This window comes from Diorhabda carinulata, chromosome X, assembly GCF_026250575.1.
Source record: "Diorhabda carinulata isolate Delta chromosome X, icDioCari1.1, whole genome shotgun sequence".
In the NCBI taxonomy this organism is placed as follows: Eukaryota; Metazoa; Arthropoda; class Insecta; order Coleoptera; family Chrysomelidae; genus Diorhabda; species Diorhabda carinulata.
This window is the reverse complement of record NC_079472.1, coordinates 32,318,804-32,341,548: the sequence shown is the minus strand read 5'-3', so window position 1 is coordinate 32,341,548 and position 22,745 is coordinate 32,318,804. Positions and strand designations below refer to the sequence as shown.

At 33.8% G+C, this 22,745-nt stretch overlaps 2 protein-coding genes across 3 annotated transcripts in view; one reads left to right on the top strand and one right to left on the bottom strand.

Moving 5' to 3' along the window:
• Nucleotides 1-733: 733 nt before the first annotated feature.
• LOC130901360 (uncharacterized) lies at nt 734-14,086 on the bottom strand. The gene is made up of 3 exons (XM_057812685.1): nt 13,928-14,086; nt 6,060-6,232; nt 734-3,197 (listed from the first exon to the last, which is right to left on the bottom strand). Exons 1-3 carry the CDS (start codon nt 13,992-13,994, stop codon nt 2,910-2,912), a joined length of 528 nt encoding a protein of 175 aa, XP_057668668.1. The 5' UTR covers nt 13,995-14,086; the 3' UTR covers nt 734-2,909.
• Nucleotides 14,087-19,779: 5,693 nt separating this feature from the next.
• LOC130901554 (uncharacterized) overlaps nt 19,780-22,745 on the top strand; it is a 30,083-nt gene continuing 27,117 nt past the window's right edge. For both annotated transcript variants that reach the window (XR_009060295.1, XM_057813026.1), the window contains exon 1: nt 19,780-19,974. The gene's annotated coding sequence lies outside the window, so the exon portion shown is untranslated. The remainder of the gene's footprint in view (nt 19,975-22,745) is intronic.

Here is a 22,745-nt window from a genome sequence, read left to right as displayed (position 1 = left end):
ACATGGACATTACTTAAGTGAATGTATTATCGTCGCCTTTCTAACGTGACGTGTCTTTTAATCGACTCGAATTACACGTTTTTGGTTAATCGTGTCTTCCAAATAACCTTCTGGTTCAGCAATCTGAGATGTGGTAGGGCATCATCGTGGTGGAATCAAATAGTGGGATCCAAGTTTTTCCTCTCATTTGAATCCGAAAGTACCTCAATTAGGATTGGAAGTACCGCCACACGAAGATGGCGTTCAAATGTCATTTTTTTCGAATGTGACGCGTTTTCCCATTTTCCTCAAAAATTAAAGTTGTACACTTTTATTTAATGGAAAAGCATATAGCGTATTTCAGAATCTGCCTCTGCCTCTGCCACAAAAATATAGGTATCTTTATTATGAGAATTTTCACGCTCTAAATACTAGTTTCTATACATCATATTGTAATTTTCATTACCTTCCACGTTATTAACGAAATACCAATTTTTAGAATTTTTCCGGTGGTTTTCCCAATTTTCCATAGTCGCGCGCTGGCAGAACAATTTTTTTTTCGAAGTACTTTTCAAAAACTATTTATTTGCCAAAAATCGTTACTATTGGTTTTAATATCAGATTGCCTGGACTATTAGTGGAAATTGTGTGTTTGAGTTTTAAATTTCCAGCTTTTACTCTTAGTACCTGGTTTAATTATAACAGAAGGTTCATTTCGTATTGAAATAAAACACATACAATAGATCAAAAATGTATATTTAAGACTTTACACATATTAAAATTGGGGCACGATAATAGTCCAGTCATTTAAGGTACTTCACCTAGGAATAAATTCGTTTAAACTTGATTTGCATATTTTTTGCAAATAACTCGTTTCCTATGGGTTTTACGCTATTTGTGTTCATTATCAATATTGTAGATCATTGAATTCTCTACAACTTTAGTTACAAAAATTTTTTCATACTGTGAATCGTTTCTGAGATAGAAGGCAGAGCGCGCGCGGTTAGAATCCCGTTTAAAATCATCTAGTAGTCCCGATTAAAATAATAATAATTTGCATGAACTTGCAGTAGCATTTGAAGAAAAAAACTATCCAGTTCAGCGGGATCACGACGACGATGAAGAAGAAGAAGAAAATTGAAATTAGAACTCATTGTCCTTGTAATTATTTTTTGTTTTTTTTTTAATTTTAACAATCACAAATGTATCGAATTACATTTTATAATAAATATTAACATTTTTCTTTCTTTCCTGCTATTTTTTATTTATTTAAAAATAAGTATTATTTATAAGTATATATAAGTAATAATTTTGATCGGGACTACTAGATTTCAAACGGGACTCTAGCCGCGCGCGCTCGGCCCTTTATCTCAGAAACGATTCACCGTATGAACAAATTTTTATAACAAAAGTTGTAGAGAATTCAATGACCTACAATATTGATAATAAACACAAATAGCGCAAAACCCATAGGAAACGAATTATTTGCAAAAAATCGATTTTTTCGACTTTTGAGCTCTAATTTTTAAAGTTGCTCACATCGAATTATATGTGAGTATTAAGAGGAGTTTTAGGATATCAAATGAATGAGTTTGAACGATTTTATAGCTGAGTATCTCGATTTTCCGAAATTCTTGCCTAAATCTACCTAAAATGACTGGACTAAAACAAAATAATAATAAGCTTCCATTTCCCATTTATGGAAACGTATTTGTACATAACTTAACCCGATCGTAAATTTCCAATTTAAATGGAATGCGAACCGCACTTAATAGTAACAGATTATATGAATATGTATGTTTCGTTTTAAAACAACTTTCGGTTAAATATTACTCATCAATGTAAAAAAAAATATGTAGTTCATTTTATTGAAAACGATATCTACAATTAAGATTAGATGATCTGGAACAAGTTCAGTCTCTTGGCACAAATTTGGTAAATAAACAATTATTTTTGATTAATTCGACTTCAAAAATAAACTTATCGGAACATTCGACCGTATATTTAATACTTCCCAACGGTGCGGACATATTTACATACGTCATTTAGACCATGCGCATGCTCTCAAATGGAGCATGCTCACAAGCGCAATTCTATACATTTTTTTTATTTACAATAATATATAGTAATATATAATAATAAATAAAACAAATTACCCGTGCGTGATTTGACCAAAAAATGGTTATTATAATGGATATTAACAACCGAGGTATGAAGCTTCTCCCACTACACTTCCTACTACTTTCGCAACGTTTTCGCACAACGGATCGAGTCTGAATAAGTGAGATAGAAGAATGCTGCTTCCGGAGGATGGAGCCTCTTCCCCTACAGTTGCCTACTACCATCACAACGCTTGCGCACAACGAATGGAGTCTGAAGCTCCTCTCACAACATTTCCCTACTACTTTCTCAACGTTTGCGCACAACGGATCGAGTCTGAACAAATGAGATAGAAGAATGCTGCTTCCGAGGAATGAACCTTCTACTACCATCACAACGCTTGCGCACAACGGATCGAGTCTGAAGCTCATCCCACTACATTTCCCTACTACTTTCGCAACGCTTGCGCACAACGGATCGAGTTTGAATAAGTGAGATAGAAAAATGCTGCTTCCGGGGGATGAAGCTTCTACTACTTTCGCAACGCTTGCGCACAACGGATTGAGTCTTAATAAGTTTCTAACCTAAAATTTTGTCTTTTTTATAATGTTGTGGTTATGATGAGGGTTATTTATGAAGAAATTTGACACGATTTCCTTTAAAACCATAATATCGTCCTCATAGATAAAACGAAAGTTACAAATAAAGTCGATTTTTTTCAAAATCGATAATTCTCAAAAAATACTGTCCGTAGTGACTCAAATTACCCACGCCGTAGGTATGTAAACAATTCGCTTGAAACATTAACGTTAAATTAAAGTAATTTTCTGTTATCTACAGAAAGTAGTATTGCATCTCATTAAACCGAATACGATTCGTAAAATAGCGAAACTTGTAACTAGAACTGCACAAGATATGTGACGATTCGGTGAAGCCCCGCCGCCGGCGTTGCAGTAATTATACTCGTCGCAACATGTTATACAGGAGTGAAGTTTAGTACGTTCACCAATTATTATACAACCAGGTTCGCAACTTTCGGTGCAGTTCCTTTGTAGTAACCAAAGTTTTGGTTCGCCCGTTATTTCGTCTGTACTTGTCGACATCGATATTCTACGGACCTGTAACAAATAAACGATTTCCGTAATTTGTCGTCTTGGTGGACTAAATTTTACTACATAATATCTTTCAAGCATTCACTGGTGTTGTCTAAAAAATTTCCGCCATCAACCTGAAGATGTATACCCTAAATTATCTATATACGAGATTATTTTCTGAATTTACCAAAAGTAAATTAATTTGTGTACATAATCACCTTGATGATTAAGGCATTTTTTATATTTGTACAACAAACTTTGTGATACCCTCTTCATAAAATGTAACCTCCAATGATTGGAAGTGAGTTGTGACAGTTTCTTTGATCTCCACGTCAGTTTAGAAGCGCCGCCCTCCAATCCACTACTTCAGCTCAGAGAAAAGATGAAAATCACTCGCCGATAGTCCCGGACTGTATAGGTGTTCGAAAATATCCCACTCAAATTGCTGCACAAGAGAACTGTGAAGACAGCTTTGTCGTAGATCAGAACAATTCCAGAAGTTAGCAAATCTCTTCATTTGCTTCGATTAGCTATTGGTAAAAGACGGAAAACAATAAGAAACTGCTTTAATTGTTGTTTCAAACTGCATAAACTTCACAAGTGCCAACAAGCATTGAAACGGTCATGAAACTCCATGGCTGGACCCATCCAGCGAACTTTTGTGGCTGTGAATCAACATCTATGCGATCCAGTGAGCACAAACTTTAATGTAGCGCAGCTGTTCAGTTAAAACTTCTAGAAATTGCATCAATAATTCACTTGTAGTAAGCCTTGGTCAACTCGCTGAACAAAGTCGTCTGTAGAGACAGACTTACGTTCATAACCTCATTAATCATGTACATTAATTCTTCCATCTTTAAATTTTCGACACGAACAACACCATCACTAATGAAAGTATCTCGATACACTCAACTCATTCCTCGATTAATTTTCGCTGCACTGTTACTGATTACAAGAAACGAATAACAGCTCGCAATTCACACTTGGCGGAATAATCAAAGGCGACGGCCATGTTAATGTGACTGCAATTCAACGGGAAATGACGTAGCGGAATCGCCAGTTAAAGGGAAGATGCGCAGTCGCCTACTAAGCACACCAATCACCTCCTGCAATCCTGGCAATTAAACTCTGCTATCGAAGGTTGAAAGAGTACAACCCTTGTAAATTAGACACTGTGTTAAATTATGTACATCTAAATTCAAACGTGGCGAGTATTCGGACCGGCCGAAAACTGTGATATTATCAAAAAGTTTATGAAATGGTGTTGAGGTTAAAGAGACATATCTGCGCGTTGGGTGCCAGTTTAAACTAAAGCGCAATTCAATTTAGATTATTTTTCGGGTCTTATTAATGCGGTTTAAGCAAAATAAGTTGTTTTTAGCGAGATTCATAACTGTAGATGAAACCTGGATCCCTCACGATTGGTTCACCACTTATCGTGGTTTTCCTGTTTCCTAACCTCAAAGTTTCACTTGCAGAGAGTTTTTTTATCAAACGACGAATTGTCGCAAACTAAAACGTTTATTATGATTAGAAAGTAAACTATTTATTGAAAGGCTTACAAAAGTTATAGCGTCGTTGAAAAAGAGTGTATAGATTTGAAAATTAAAAAGCAAAAAATATCTTGATTCTTTGTTCGATCGGAAACTTTTCAGACAACCAATCCAAATTTTTTGACATTCACACGTAAAAAAAATATGTAATTTCGAAACTATGAGAGATATGGAATTTCTTTTTGCGTCTTCCGATAGATTTTTCATTACTTGAATATCACAATTTGATATTTGTTGGAATTATATAGGGTGCGATAAAAAAATAATAATATTGGTACGCCGTAATCGATACGAAGACTGCTAGTTACTTAAGTTTTGAGATATGGCAGCACTGATATGAATATGTCAAATCTGATATCGTCATCATAAAGTTTGATGATTTAATGGTAAACTAGATGTCAAACGAGTGCTATTGAGTAGTTTACAGATACTTGAAACATTCATCTTGGTCTAAAAATGGAATTGAATCGGTATTATTTTCGAAGTATGATTTTCTATGATTTAAATAAATAACAGTATGCCGATCAACTTGCTTCGACTTTTGGTGATGAAGCATCGTGGTCGCAGAGGATGAATTTCATCAAGGTCATCCAAAGTCTGCTGTTATACTAGAAAACATCGATGCTGTGCGTAAACTGATCGTCATGTGACATACCGTGAGATTTAGGTATTCTTAGGCATTAGTTCCACTCGTATACATTCAATATTGCATGAACATTCGCGTTGGATACCGCATAATATGACAATCGCTCTAAAAAGCTTGTTTAGTGCAAAGACATGTTGAAAAGATTCGATCCCGGTGCTTCAAAACACCTCTATAAGATCGGTATTTATATAAATGGACATCGTTCCATTAGACCAACGTAGAACAGGTTAATTCTGATTGGTACATAAGCGTTTGCTTGCCAGGAATATTCGAAAGAATCAGGGGAACCAATCGCAGAAGACGAATCATTCTCCGCCACGACAATGGGAGCTGTCACATCAGTTCAAACAGAAACGTTATTGGACAGCCAAAACCACGAATTGATCATTATTATTTGGCACCAATGATTTCTCCTAGTTCACACAGATCAAAAATAAGTTTTTCTACACCAGAAGAAGCATTAAAATCACATGGTTTGGATGTAACTCAATCGGAATGGAAAAAATGCTTCTACGATTGGTTCAAAGGCATGCAAAAGTATATTGATCTTAATCTTAATTTTATTTGTCTATCTCAAAGCTTAAGTAGCAGCCCTAACAAACAAACTGTTTGTTGAATCTAACCATGAGCTAAGAGCAGTAAGACAAAAACATCGTAATATCAAACTTATCTTTTGAGTAGTTATACCTGACATTTTTTTTGTTCTCTGGTACATTTATGATGCAAATAAGAATTATTATTTCCTTCAACATCTAAACATCTTTCTCCATCTAACATTGTATCGCATCTGTAACACCAGAGGTCGTGTTGTTTTTCTGTAGCTCCTTTAGTTCTGTGGTGCATCTCACTCACATTCTCGCCTAAAAATAAATGAGAAGTCATTCAAACAATGACCAATGGGAAACAGGTTTTATAACTTTGAAAAATCTAGACCTCGTAACAAATTTGATAATTTCGTAAACGAAGTTCCTAGTTAGTAGTATTTTGCGACAAAGGTAGTAGATTGAGCAGCAATCCAATCGTTTTTATCATCTAATTAATTATATGAGTTATTAGTGATTATAGTGCAGTAGAATTCCACTCTTAGTCCAGTCGATGATAACACTCGAAATCGCGAAAAAGTTTGCTGAGATTCTGCAAAGTAGTAATTGACGCCCCAAAACAGAAAATTGAAAAATTTATCCCGAGGGTGAATTGGTCTTCGGTAAAATCTACCCTTACCTAATAATTTTCTTTCTGTCGGAGAAGAAATGAAGGTTTAAGACATTACTTATACACATGGATTTAACGCGAAAAATTCGTGAGTCTCGGAAATAAAAATGCAAACCAAATACATCATTTCTTATGCAGAATTTTCTACTCTTTCAATTGGCATAGTAATTCAAAAAAAATCTACCTCTCAACTCATTAAAATTGATTTAAAAGTTTCAAGTGAGAGAAATGCTTTATTGTTAAGAAATAGATTACGATTTGTAGACAAAAAGCTTGTAAATAACTACAAAACAAAACACAAATAACTAAATAAGGGTGATTTTCAATCAAGATAGATTTTTTTATTCGTATTCAGGATAATCAAAGTTCAGTTTTCTTTGTCACAGTTTCAGGAAAAAACCTCTGCCGATACAATCAGTAGTATTATTGTTTGAAATTTTCAACAATTAGAAATTGTGTCAAGTTGTTTCGCTGGGGACGCGACGGCTATAATTATACCTTTGCATAAAGGAGGAGATAAAAATCAAACATCGAATTATCGCCCAATTGCACACCTTTCCACGTTATCTAAGATCATAGAAAGATTAGTCGAACAGAGGCTTTCATCGTTTCTGTCTACTCCAGCTTAAACAACCATCAACCTAACCAACAACAACCTTCACTGCAACAACTTTTTGTGATTTTTTTAAGGCTTTCGATTGCGTAAATCATATTTTAATCAATAAATTGCAGTACTACGGTTTCAGGAGAACACCTCTCGCATGGTTAATTCATAAATTACCAACAGCAGTCAGATTGTAAGTGTTAATACAACGATGTCTTCTTACAAGCCAATAGAATATAGAATGCCCCTAGGTTCAGTTTCTAAAACTTAAAACATTTTTTGCCACCATTGACGTCGTTGAATCTGTAAAATTCTTAGGGATTGCTTTCCAAAAAACTGAACTTATCTACTTCCTTAACAGTTATGCCCCAAGGAACTGAACATATCCAAGTCTTTAATAGTTTATTATACCCCAAAGAACCGAATTTATCCACCTCCTTAACAGTTTATTATGCCCCAAGGAACCGAACTTATCAAAGTCCTTAACAGTTTATTATGCTCCAAGGAACTGAACTTATCCAAGTCCTTAATAGTTTATTATGCCCCAAAGAATATAATTTATCCACCTCCTTAACAGTTTATTATGCCTCAAAGAACTTATCAAAGTCCTTAACAGTTTATTATGCTCCAAGGAACTGAACTTAACCAAGTCCTTAATAGCTTATTATAAGAGCCGAATTTATCCACCTACTTAACAGTTTATTATACTCCAAGGAACTGAACTTATCCAAGTCCTTAATAGTTTATTATGCCCCAAAGAATATAATTTATCCACCTCCTTAACAGTTTATTATGCCTCAAAGAACTTATCAAAGTCCTTAACAGTTTATTATGCTCCAAGGAACTGAACTTATCCAAGTCCTTAATAGCTTATTATAAGAGCCGAATTTATCCACCTACTTAACAGTTTATTATGCCTCAAAGAACTGAACTTAACCAAATCCTTAACAGTTTATTATGCCCCAAGGAACCGAACTTATCAAAGTCCTTAACAGTTTATTATGCTCCAAGGAACTGAACTTATCCAAGTCCTTAATAGTTTATTATGCCCCAAAGAATATAATTTATCCACCTCCTTAACAGTTTATTATGCCTCAAAGAACTTATCAAAGTCCTTAACAGTTTATTATGCTCCAAGGAACTGAACTTATCCAAGTCCTTAATAGCTTATTATAAGAGCCGAATTTATCCACCTACTTAACAGTTTATTATGCCTCAAAGAACTGAACTTAACCAAATCCTTAACAGTTTATTATGCCCCAAGGAACCGAACTTATCAAAGTCCTTAACAGTTTATTATGCTCCAAGGAACTGAACTTATCCAAGTCCTTAATAGTTTATTATGCCCCAAAGAATATAATTTATCCACCTCCTTAACAGTTTATTATGCCTCAAAGAACTTATCAAAGTCCTTAACAGTTTATTATGCTCCAAGGAACTGAACTTAACCAAGTCCTTAATAGCTTATTATAAGAGCCGAATTTATCCACCTACTTAACAGTTTATTATACTCCAAGGAACTGAACTTATCCAAGTCCTTAATAGTTTATTATGCCGCAAAGAATATAATTTATCCACCTCCTTAACAGTTTATTATGCCTCAAAGAACTTATCAAAGTCCTTAACAGTTTATTATGCTCCAAGGAACTGAACTTATCCAAGTCCTTAATAGCTTATTATAAGAGCCGAATTTATCCACCTACTTAACAGTTTATTATGCCTCAAAGAACTGAACTTAACCAAATCCTTAACAGTTTATTATGCCCCAAGGAACCGAACTTATCAAAGTCCTTAACAGTTTATTATGCTCCAAGGAACTGAACTTATCCAAGTCCTTAATAGTTTATTATGCCCCAAAGAATATAATTTATCCACCTCCTTAACAGTTTATTATGCCTCAAAGAACTTATCAAAGTCCTTAACAGTTTATTATGCTCCAAGGAACTGAACTTATCCAAGTCCTTAATAGCTTATTATAAGAGCCGAATTTATCCACCTACTTAACAGTTTATTATGCCTCAAAGAACTGAACTTAACCAAATCCTTAACAGTTTATTATGCCCCAAGGAACCGAACTTATCAAAGTCCTTAACAGTTTATTATGCTCCAAGGAACTGAACTTATCCAAGTCCTTAATAGTTTATTATGCCCCAAAGAATATAATTTATCCACCTCCTTAACAGTTTATTATGCCTCAAAGAACTTATCAAAGTCCTTAACAGTTTATTATGCTCCAAGGAACTGAACTTAACCAAGTCCTTAATAGCTTATTATAAGAGCCGAATTTATCCACCTACTTAACAGTTTATTATACTCCAAGGAACTGAACTTATCCAAGTCCTTAATAGTTTATTATGCCCCAAAGAATATAATTTATCCACCTCCTTAACAGTTTATTATGCCTCAAAGAACTTATCAAAGTCCTTAACAGTTTATTATGCTCCAAGGAACTGAACTTATCCAAGTCCTTAATAGCTTATTATAAGAGCCGAATTTATCCACCTACTTAACAGTTTATTATGCCTCAAAGAACTGAACTTAACCAAATCCTTAACAGTTTATTATGCCCCAAGGAACCGAACTTATCAAAGTCCTTAACAGTTTATTATGCTCCAAGGAACTGAACTTATCCAAGTCCTTAATAGTTTATTATGCCCCAAAGAATATAATTTATCCACCTCCTTAACAGTTTATTATGCCCCAAGGAACCGAACTTATCAAAGTCCTTAACAGTTTATTATGCTCCAAGGAACTGAACTTATCCAAGTCCTTAATAGTTTATTATGCCCCAAAGAATATAATTTATCCACCTCCTTAACAGTTTATTATGCCTCAAAGAACTTATCAAAGTCCTTAACAGTTTATTATACTCCAAGGAACTGAACTTAACCAAGTCCTTAATAGCTTATTATAAGAGCCGAATTTATCCACCTACTTAACAGTTTATTATACTCCAAGGAACTGAACTTATCCAAGTCCTTAATAGTTTATTATGCCCCAAAGAATATAATTTATCCACCTCCTTAACAGTTTATTATGCCTCAAAGAACTTAACCAAGTCCTTAACATTTTTTTATGTCCTTATTAAGTCTCATTTCCGATATGCCCTTCCCTTCTGGGGAACGTGTGGTGCAACTCAAGCGAATCTTTAAACTATAAAAGAGAGCTGTTAGATATTTATTCGGACTAAACAGCAAGACTCCCTTCCAGGACTACTTGAAAAGATAAAAATTCAGAATATTCCTTCCTTAATCATCTTTCAATCCGTTTGCATAATTCGTAAGAACGCTTCTTCAATTTCGTTGCACGACTATCCCCGCGGATCACGATCCTTACCTACCTACGTTTAGAATTAGTTAAAGGCTCAATACTTTACAATGTAAAAAAATGCACAATCACTTGCGAATTTGAATCAAACCGATATTATCTTTTCCCGCATTCCGCAATAATTTGAGAGCATTTTAACTAATTCAACTTTAACATTAATTAAAACATTTTAGTTTTTACAAACTTTTGTATACAAATTGTTACAATTTTTTATCTCTCTCTAAAATGATTCGGAGCAGAAGGCTTAAACTCGTCTCGACTCCATTTTGGAATTGCCCCCTTTAAAAATCAGATTGCCCCCCTGGGAGGCGTGGGTCTCACGTTGGGAAACACTGTTCTAGCCCATTTCTTCTATATTTATTATAAATAGTCTATTTCAAAGTGTATTAGACTTTTTGCGAGGATATGTTTTATATGGAATTGATAATACAATAAACAACAGTATTAATTCCTTCTGAAAGCTCTAACTTTGATTTTATATATTGGAAAAAATAACTAATCGGAAATAATTACTCAAATTTGATTTCCATTACGAAAACATTCATTGATATATATTTTTTGAAAAAAAAAAAGAACTTGTTGAATACAATTCCGATATAGCGACACGGCTGACGCAAAATCAATACTCGATGTAACCATGGCAACCGAAGGGAGGAATCCTTTCTCTCTCTCTTTCTCTCTGGGTTAACTTTGATGTCTGTAGAAAACCGAACGAAGATAAACATAGCAAATCGAGTATTATAGAAGGAGATGGAGGCAGTGATGAAAATAGAAAAATTAGTGTGTAATCAACAATAAAATTTCCCGATTCGTTCATCTGCCCCATCATTTCCGTTTGTTTTTCTAGTTTTCAATAGGATTGTGCGTTAATTCAATATTCGTGGAATTAAGAAGAGAGAAATAGTGAACTAAGGGGATGTTAATAATGAGGTTATCGAATTCACGAATAATAAATAGCTGATTGAAGATAGAAATTATAAAAAGAAATGGAAAATGATATAAATTATAGTTTAAACAAAAAACTAATGAACACGCTTTTAGCAATAATCGAGCAAAATCGAAAAAAGAATTCTTGGCATAAGAATCAAATTCCCGATGAGAAAATTAATGTCAATGTTATAAAAACTTTGATGGAGTAAACTTTACGTTTTGTAATACCAATAGATTTGAGTCTGATGTCCTGTTCAGGACCTATAAGATGATTGATAGTGTTTCTAGATGGGTCTCACATTAGACCTGGCAAATTATTCCATCTATAATCTTTTATTTTGACAACAAAAAACTCAAAACATCAAAGCTTATCGTAAGAAGGTCAAAAAATATATTTTGAAATTTTTAAATTCCATGCAACTTATGCTTTAATTTTTTTTACATATCTTAAACCATTTTCGAGATAGAGAACAGAACGCCAGCTATTTGGAGATTTATTCGAATTCAATTTCAATGGTACCGATTAAAAACACGATGAATATAGTTTATGAATTATTAATACAGACATATTTGCAAAAATTTGCATTTTCTATTAATTATAAAGTTATAAATCATTATTTTTCCGAATTATTAAGAATCTATTTATAATTACACCCACTCGTGTGGTTTACTTTAGCCTGCAAGCTAAAGAGCACTGTAACCCTGTTTCTTTGCACCCACATAGTGAACCACAACAATTTTTGCGATTCTCTGCTTCCTTACCTTCAGTTCTCCCAGGATTTCGGGGTGGAAAGTACTGATTTCATTGATTTCACTCTGATATAGTTAAGCTCTAAGACAATCTCGCCATATACATTGCCCGTAAGGTAAAGAGCATTGTAATCCTGCTTATTTGCACCCACATAGTGAACCACAACAATTTTTGCGTTCCTCTGCTTTCTTATCTTCAGTTCTCCCAGGATTTCGGGGTGGAAAGTACTGATTTCATTGATTTCACTCTGATATAGTTAAGCTCTAAGACGACCTCGCCAAATACATTGGCCGTAAGATAAAGAGCATTGTAATCCTGCTTATTTGCAGCCACATGGTGACCAAAACAATTTTTGCGTTCCTCTGCTTTCTTATCTCCAGTTCTCCCAGGATTTCGGGGTGGAAAGTACTGATTTCATTGATTTCACTCTGATATAGTTAAGCTCTAAGACGACCTCGCCAAATACATTGGCCGTAAGATAAAGAGCATTGTAATCCTGCTTATTTGCAGCCACATGGTGAACCAAAACAATTTTTACGTTCCTCTGCTTTCTTATCTTCAGTTCTCCCAGGATTTCGGGGTGGAAAGTACTGATTTCATTGATTTCACTCTGATATAATTAAGCTCTAAGACGACCTCGCCAAATACATTGGCCGTAAGATAAAGAGCATTGTAATCCTGCTTATTTGCAGCCACATGGTGAACCAAAACAATTTTTGCGTTCCTCTGCTTTCTTATCTTCAGTTCTTCCAGGATTTCGGGGTGGAAAGTACTGATTTCATTGATTTCACTCTGATATAGTTAAGCTCTAAGACAACCTCGCCAAATACATTGGCCGCAAAGTAAAGAGCACTGTAACCCTGCTTCCTTGCACCATTTGCAAAAAATTTTGTTAAGCAGCTCAAATATAGCAGGTGGATTTATTGTCATAACAGGTTTTCAAGAATTGCACTCCGTGATTCAGCCGGGCAATTTTCGTCTTCAAATGCTGCATCAATTTGACCCAGTTTTGGAAGTTTCTCAAGTTATTTTTTCGTCTTTTCAAAGAGTGCATACATAATTCACGTCATAGCTCTACCAATAGAACTAGGTTTCAATTCCTATTCCGGATCGACCGGAACTGGATCTGGAACGTGCTTTTCTTTTATACTCAATTTTCTCATTCACCTAATTGGCACAAAATGGTGATATCGATATTTAGGACTCTCAGAGTGTTAGTTTGAAAATGTCATTTTATAATTCTCTCATAATTTTTCTTTATTCTCATAACAATAATTATTTTTTACTTTATAGTTTGATGATTGCGAATATGCACAGATGTGTTGATGGTTGCATCTCGATTTCTTAAATCATGGACTGCGCGTTTACGTAGTTCGCTCACTATCTTTTTCTAACGCTAAGGAAAATAGAATAAATTTATGAATTTTGCAAAATCTGATAAGGATATCAGATATATTTTGGGTGTTTATATAAATTCGAATTAAAAACTTCCGATGACGTTGTCTGATACCTAATTGCCACTCTTTCTTTTCTTATTTCGAGCTCTGATAAAGTTGAAATTCTCCTCTTTCTGGGGAAGATTTAAAGATTTTCGAAGTTAAATCATATTAAAAGAAAATGTCTTAAATACTGTGATAAAAAGTGAATAACCAATAATTAAGAATTTTCAATTGTTTAATATAAACCCTGTATAAATCTAAATGACAATTAACACATAAAAATTGTACTTACATGTAGAAATAAAGGTCAGTATACCTAACCACACTATGGTCGAATGTTGATAGTACAAACACTTCATTATAATTATGATTATACCAAATTTCACATAATATTTTCACGAAAAGTCACTGGAATTTTATTTGATTATCATTTTATAATACACGTCGGGGAGACAACCGCCATATTGGGGTTACTAGCGCATGTCTCATCCGCATTTTCCTTTCCAGATTGAAAGCGGATGACAAAAACTGTGTTTCAAATTCTCGCAACCAAATAAACTATCCAAAATTCCATTCCTCATTATGTTCAGATGATTCGATGAAATTTCATTGAATTATTATAAGAATTAAACATTTTAATACGTAATACTGAAAGACAAGAAGAGGATAGGGTATTCGGCAGCAAGAATAACGTATGTCGTAATAGTTTTGATACAAAATTTATGAGTTTAAACGCCTCAAACATTCGCGTTCACTACTAATATGATTTGAATAATGCAAATCTCCAGTTCTAGAATTTTTTTTTCACGAACGTAGAAAAAATATTGTAGGCAATTCGTGCAAAAAGTGTTATTGCACTAACGGCCTTGCTAGACACTGCATATGCAATAAGTCTAAATTAGCGTGCCTTTCTTTTTAATGTAACAAACATAGCACGTGTAAAAACGCTTATGGTACGAAAATAGATTGAAGATATATATTGGTACTTAAATTTTCGTAATTTTCGTCGAAACAAGTTTTAAAAAAAAAGGTAAAGTTCAATAAAACAATGAAATAATAGATATATTTCAATATTAACATAATTTTGAGACCATGAAATATTAACTTCGATTAAGTAACTGTTGAAAAGTAATCGCGGACGCGGACTTTAGCCTCTGATCATGCAGTGTGTACGAAGACAGTTTAATTAAATGGAAAAACATATGCACATATAATGAAACGTGGCGTGGCGTGGCGAGTTAAGCAAGATTCAGAGTTTCGACTGATTAAAACAGGGAAGTTACTGTACCTCTTGTGTCACTGAAATACTAGCTGTTAGAGATTCATTTAAGAAAATAGATATGTAGACTAACGTATTGAATTCAATAAGGAAAAATCAATAACTATAAGAAGATAATCTCTCAGTTGAACTGAAAGATGAGATTATCCAAACAGTTAAATATCTAGGACTACATCTGGATACGAAACTTGAGTATATATATATATATATATATATATATATATATATATATATATATATATATATATATATATATAAACATAGGAATTAAAACTAAGCTAACAACTAAATATTAAAAATAAGGTGTTAGTATACAAATACTCAAACCGGCTGCAGGCAAAGTATTGATGGTTGCCTGCATAGAGTATAAAACTGAATACTGAATATAGGAAATTCTCGATAATCAAGTCCCACTCCGCAGGCTCTAACGCACCAAGTCTTTTGAACTTGTATGAAAAGTGACAGTTTTAACTCAGTTCAATAGTTAGTAACCACAAACGTATAGTTCTTGGGATTACTTGGGACGGTAAAGTACTTAGTAAATTAGGTTAAATGTAAAATGTCAGCGCATTGTTTTTGTCTAAAAAAATATTTTATACAACGCCATCTGAAAGTTGTTCGTTCTGTATTCATTTACATACCGAAAGTTGCGTTTTGAGTGTTCCATGTAATAAAAGTGACAGTTCCGTACTACAAAACACTTTCGGAACGCTCTGGAGTACACAACTTTAACTTACATACTTAAATGTGACTCTAGCCACTTCAATGTTGACAGTTGACAGTTTCATTTCGATAATTTTGCATAACCTTAAATTTTTAATTTTCTGAAATTATTTGTTTTATCCGAAGTTTTGTCTAAATTAATGAATAACAATGAGTGATGATGAAAAAGAAAACATCAGCGATGAAGAGTTACTCGAATCTACGCCACCTAATGTTTATAATTGTCTATTATTTATTTTCTTTCCTCGGTGTAATTGAAAAATTTTTGTATCTTATGCGTCGTCTAAAAAATGTGTACACCGCGGTTGAAATACTACTTCGCTCGTCTCGCAATTTTCAGTCACGTCCAAAAAAGTTGCACTTTCAGTCCTTGTCATACAAATAACTATTTAAGACATACGTTGATGATTGAAATAGGCTTAAGTAATTTGAATTAAATATTCATTATTATTAAACTTAACTCTGTTAGTTTCGTTATTATTTTACCTTGATACACTAAAACTATAATATTAATGCCTTTTATTATAGCTAAAACATTGAAAAATTCGACTGCTTTTGTTTACAATGAAATTTTAGCTGTTGCTGACTACATACGAAGTCTGGCTGATAAATAACGAGACTGCTCGCCTAGAGGGCGCCCTACACGAGTGGGATAAAATACGTGGTGCGTTGGGTATCTAAATATCTTGTGAACGCCGATAAAGAAACGGCTAAAAATATTTTACACGAGGGATTACACATGACAAAAGTCTGTGCGAAGTTGGTGCCCAAAAAGCTCTTGCTCTGAAAGGTTAAAAAAAAGGATCTGCTTTGAAAGGGACCCGATTTGAGTCGATGGAAGCGGTAAAGCAAAAAACGGCAGAGCTCCTGAAGGCACTCATTAAAAAAGACTTCCAGCACTGCTTCGATCAATGGAAACAACGTATGGAAAGGTGTGTGGGAATATATTATCGTTATTTAATAGGCAAACCTCGTAATATGATGTTATTTTCAAAAATATGAAGGTTTAAAACAGAACAGAACGTGTAGAGTCCACACATAAGAGAAGAGGATTAAAACGAAGCTTCAATATCAAAACGGTTGAACATAATTTAGAAATAATAACGAAAAAAATTTTCCATCGATATGAATAAACAAAACAGAATTACAAACCCATATTTCACGTGATTGCAGCTTATAAAACAGGAATATTAATTTCAACTGGATCGTACCTGTTACCAGATAATACTAGTTTACAAAATTAAACTTTTTGTTTGTTCCGCGAATTTTATAGTTGATAAAGGTCGAAAACCACTAACAGCACGCCACACCACGCCCCGCTATGTCGATTCACGTGGTACATTGTTATGTACACATTTATAACATGCCACATGACGATACGCTCATTTTATTCTATAATTTTGAACAGTAAAATTTTCAATAGCTTTGAGTACGTTATGAATATCACTAGTAGTTCGTCTAGGACCTAGAATTGCTGCTGCAGCTGTTGTTTTACACAATAAGAGAAAAAAACAATTATTTACACAATTTTGTCTTATCTTGACACGTGTCGGTTACATCTGAGAATTTTGAATCGTCCCACGTGGGATGACGTAGATGTACGCAGACATTTTAATTGAATGGAAAAACATATGCATACACATTCGAGGGGTGGGGATAAGTGGCGAGGCGTGGCGTGTTGCTGCTTATATATAAACTATCCGCTCGAGTTACTTTGTAATTTTGTAATAAATCTTTAAACAATTAATTCATAATAAGAATAATCTTTGAGATAATAGAGCTAAACAAGATTAGTCTATGAAGAGAAAAATATAATTTATTATAAAAAAATTATAAATTATACTGAAATTTTTATTATTATTGACAGCTTTCTTATCCTTATATATTTGTACCAGTTCTAAAAATTGTCTTTTTTCTTGTTTTTGACTGCGTTTCAAGAATTTTCTTTGTAAACAATGTTGAAATCATTAAAAGTTACTCAACATATAATTTTCCTTCTTTTTTCCGTGGGTGTTTTTAGTTTAGTGAAATTTTTCGATAATGTTTCGATAATGATAATAAAATTCTTGTACATAAGATAAGGAAAAAATTTTTATAGTTAGTTTCTTTTTTGTTGCTTAATAAAGGATGGTCCAACCAAAATGCACGATATTAATTGTAAATAAAACAGAAAGTTTTAAGAGAATTAGCTCAATATTTTTTATAATGATAGAAGGATATATGACAATAATGTATGAAACAAAATATCGGTCAAATGCCCGCCACGGCTCCGGTGGCATACCTCTATCCGATGGTCCATATTTTCAATAACTTTGAAACATAATTGAGGTTCAATGTCGTTAATGTGCCGAATTACCTCATCCTTTAGCTCTTAAATTGTTCTTGGCCTATAGACATACACTTTTTCTTTCAAATATCCCCAAAGAAAGAAGTCCGACGGTGTCAAATCACATGATCGTTGCGGCCAATTAACATCGCCACGAGATAACACGACCATTGAATTTCACGCGCAAAAGAGCCATTGATCCGTTGGGTGTTTGGCAAGTGGCACCATCCTGTTGGAACCACAAACCGTCCCGGTCCATATCCTCAGTTTCTGGCTACAAGAAGTCCGTTATCATCTCGCGATAGCGAACACCATTAACGGTAACTGCTTGGCCAACCTTATTTTCGATGACGCCGCCAGCCCATAAACCGCACCAAACAATCACTCTTTGCAGATTCATCGACTTTTCAATAACCACTCGTGGAGTCTCATTCGCCCAAATGTCGCAATTCTGCTTGTTAACGAATCCACTGAGGTGAAAGTGTGCCTGTAAAGTCACCATTCACTTCTGTCTGTTCAACCAACCATTCGACGGATTGACGACGCTTGAAATGGTCAGCAGGCTTCAGCTTCAGAATTAATTGAACCTTGTAAGCGTGTAAATTCAAATCTTTATTCAAAATTCGCATCGGTGATGTTCGTGAGATGTTTAATCGTCGGGCACGACGACGAGTCGAGGTTGACGTCTCTTCTGCCCCAAACTATCGCGTTTTCCCCCCCAACGAACGGGGCGAGCATGCACAGGTGTTTTCACGTTTCCTACAGCCCCCGTTTGCCGAAATTTGCGCACAATTCTCCCGATTGTGGACACATTTGGTCGATTATGTTGACTAAAAAAATCACGAAGTGCACGAAACGCGCTGCTCAATTGTTTACCTCTACATGGTTGAATTTGTCAAACACTGAAACAAAGAAATATCAAATTAAGTTGGACAAAAAACTTGACGTTAAGGTGTGACTCACAATTAGCACCGTGCACCTTTTAGATTATAATATATTTGTATTTTTTAATGCAGTTTTTGCTCTTCGAATAGTTAGACATCTAAATCAAGGATCTGATAGTTTGATAGCTCTATCAGCTAACGATCGATCTCTTTTATGACATAAAATGACATAAATTAAATATAAAATATCTTTCGGATTAATTTTGTTTCGTCTACCATCGTCAGCCTGGGTCTTTCTTCTTTTTTTTCTTCTCCTTATGTTGCAGCCAGACCTTGTCAAAACCGTCGCTCAGAGCTTCGATATCAGTAGAAACCGATGGTTTGTGGTTACTGGATTACGTAGTTTCTATTTATTCAGAACCCTCGGGGGGAAGAGGAGAATTTTTCATGGTACATAATCTTGCAGAACTCTTAGAATTTCGCCAGGTTTGCCGGAGGAGATACCTGATTAGAGCTCAGGTACCAGTCATCCCTCGGCACGATTGATACCATAGAATAACCTGTCCTTTACACCCATGTCTACTTAAGGATTAGTTATATATGTGTACTCTTCAATTTTGTCTTATTTTTCATTAATATATCTTTTATTAATTTAATAAGAATATTTATATATAAAAAAATTTACATTTAACGATTTATATATATATTCGACAAAAATTTTGGAATCTTCAATTTTTTCTTTGAAAATTGATGTGTTTTTGATAAAAAATGTATTGTGGTAATAAATAATTTTCAATGAATTATATAATAGGCTCGCATTTATGAAATCTAACTGCATATGAGCGTACACGTCAGTTGATGATCTGCGGAAAAAGATTCCCTCCGATTTTGCTACACTATCCTGCTCCTGGCTATCACAGCCTGCCTAAGCCAGTGTTATCGCGAGTTTCGGCCGTTACACAACTCCCTGGAAGTTTCGTGCTTAACTTATTCACCTGTTACTATTCGCGTTTCAAAAATAATTATGTCTATGAGTGAAATATTCTCCTCAAATTAGTTATATGAACACTGTGAAGTTGGCTGAGGTGTTTTTGTGATGTTTTTAAATACCAAGGACTAAAAAAAGGGTGAGTTTGGAAGTTTAAATGGTAAAAATTCCACTAAAATAGAAATCTAATATGAAAATATATATTTTTTAATAAATTGTCATTATTTGTAGAATAACCGCATAATCTTTCCCGAAATCGATTTCGTTTCTTTTTTATCATTCATTAACTTAAAAAAAATTGAATACGAGGGTTGTACTATTATTTTTGTTGTATTTAAACTGAAATTGCTTTAGTGATAACCTGATTGTATTATTATCTTACCAGACATTTCTTGTTCATAATAATTTATATTTCGGATCATAGTCTCCTTATAAATCTATACCTTTTGCCTTTAATTGGTCTAACCCTAACAGATAGCAAATACAAATAAATTAGAATAGGAGAATATTTCGAAAAACTGTCCTAAAATTTAGTCTAGTGAATACAGCCCAATTAGAGCCAAAACCCACTAAAATTAATTATGTCGCTGATTTAGAAAGTTCCGATCTATATATTAAATGTTAACATCAAAATTTTGGCCGCTAAGCGATATATTTTTGTTTAAATTTTTAAAATTTCGAATTTTGCAAATAATTCGGATTCTATGCCGAATTTCGAAACAAGTGAAGGGATCAAAAATGTGGATCAAAATAGGAAAAAAAAATTTAAACCTAAAACCAAGAACATTTATAAGCATAAACATACCAAAACATCTAAGAAATAAGAAATTATTTTTCAAATTCTGTTTAATTCAATGCGGTTTTTAAATATCGACATGTACATTTTGTTATACGGAAATAACTTTCATTATCAAGAATCAGAATTTATCTTTCTAATAAGCCGAATAAATATAGTTTGGAATATTGAAATCAACTTGATTGAAGTTAAAATCAAAATTAAAACACAAAGTTTATTTTTTTTATATTTGATAAAATTCTAATACTCCATCGTATTGAGCCATTTTCTCGCCACCATCTTCCTTTTCCATACTACAAAATCAGTACAGGAAAGTATTAGTATTCTACCAAGCATTAATAAAATAAATCCCATATATATACCATAAGGTATTTTTAATAAACATCCCAATCCCAAATGTTAATTATTTACTGATATTATTTTTGTTTGCTTGGTCAGAGATGTCTCATGAAAATAATGTTCAATTCCTGAACTCACATTTCCCAATGGTCCTTATTTATCAACTTTATTTCACACTGGTTTCAACGTCCATGATTTATCAAAAAAAATCTTGAATTAGTCTAACCCCAAGAGATAGCAAATACAAATAAATTAGAATAGGAGAATATTTCGAAAAACTATCTTAAAATTTAGTTCAGTGAGTGCAGCCCAATTAGAGTCAAAATCCACGAAAATTATGTCGCTGATTTTCTGGATTTAGGTAGTTCATAGTAAAAATCAACATAAACATTTTTGGCCCCTAAGCGATATATTTTTGTTTAAATTTTAAAAATTTCGAATTTTGCTAATAACTCGCATTCTATGCCGAATTTCGAAAAAAGTAAAAGGATCAAAAATGTAGTTCAAAAAATTTCCTACAAAAAAGGTTTCCTGTAATTTTTTCCTAATCTCAAAATTACTCTTATAAAAAGTGAATTTCATGTTACTAGATTTGTTCAACAGTGCACTTTTTGCGGATAATTCAAAAAAGACTTGAAATTTAGAGGTAAATTTCTGAAAAAAAATGCCGAGCAGGAAATTACTTTCGAAGAAGCTCAAATATGATTTTTCCTAACCTACAAAAAATTCTAAAATGCCAGAAATTCTCTTTGAAAATCGTGATTGTTGTAAGTACTCTGAACTTAAGTGTGGGACAGGGATAATCCTTAAAGACGCGATCAAAACAATAAAAACAATTCAACATTTCACTAATCAAGTGTATTTTGATGCAGGCATTCACGACACTTTACGTACTAAAAACGAAACACTATGTTTTTTTCACAATTTTCTTTTAACAATTAAAGTTAAAACTTTACACGGTGCACTAATAAAATGTCTTTTGCCGTCTGTTTTGCTCCGACTGCGCCCTCTATATCCGTCGAATCTTCGGCTGATGTATTGAAGAAACTCTCCCTTCTTTTTTGTAATGGATATCTATATACAGGGTGACTGTGCTCATCCGATTTTCTATCACGTAAGCTTTCGTTTCCTCCCCGTATGATGCGTTAAAACCTCGAAAATCGCAAAAAGATTTAAGAAAAAAACGTCGTTTTGGAGCTCTTGGCGAGTTTCCAAATTTTTGATTATAAACCGAAAATGGCTGGTATTCAACAACTTATAAAAAAGTAATCAAACTTGTCAATTAAGAAAAAATCTAACATTAGTAAAAATAAGTTTTTTTTTCCTGTCATAGAGTGAGTTCAAAGGTATAATTGGTCTCATTTTAAAGATAATCGTCCAGTTGACGACCTCAAGCGATGGTTAGCTGCTGGGTGTAGCAGAGTCGCAGACATATGTGTTTTAAATTCACTCAGATAACCAACAAAAAAAAATCCCGTTCGTGCTGTTTTCCAAGAAAATTTTACAATCCTGTTTTTTTTTTGCAGATGCAGTTGAAAAGTAGAGACTCTAAAGAGTAAAATGTACTTTCTTTCGTACCGAAATGTTGAGTTTTCGAGGAGATACAGCAGTTTCTTTTTCAGACGGGGAAGTTATTTCCCTCAGACTGTACGTGGCGCGAAAACTTTTTAGTAAGATGCGTCCCCGCATTTTACAAAGAAATGACAGCTCTTAGGGAAAAATCACAGGGAACTTTTTTTGTAGAAAATTCTTTAAACTACATTTTTGATCTCTTC

Bases quoted from the DNA above. Each gene is read 5' to 3' on its own strand.
- LOC130901360 (XM_057812685.1), bottom strand. From the start codon at position 13,994: ATGAAGTGTTTGTACTATCAACATTCGACCATAGTGTGGTTAGGTATA. The intron at 6,233-13,927 runs GTAAGTACAATT...ATTTATTTTTAG, and splicing joins ACTGACCTTTATTTCTACAT to GCGAGAATGTGAGTGAGATG. The intron at 3,198-6,059 runs GTATAACTACTC...TATTTGTTACAG, and splicing joins GAGAACAAAAAAAATGTCAG to GTCCGTAGAATATCGATGTC.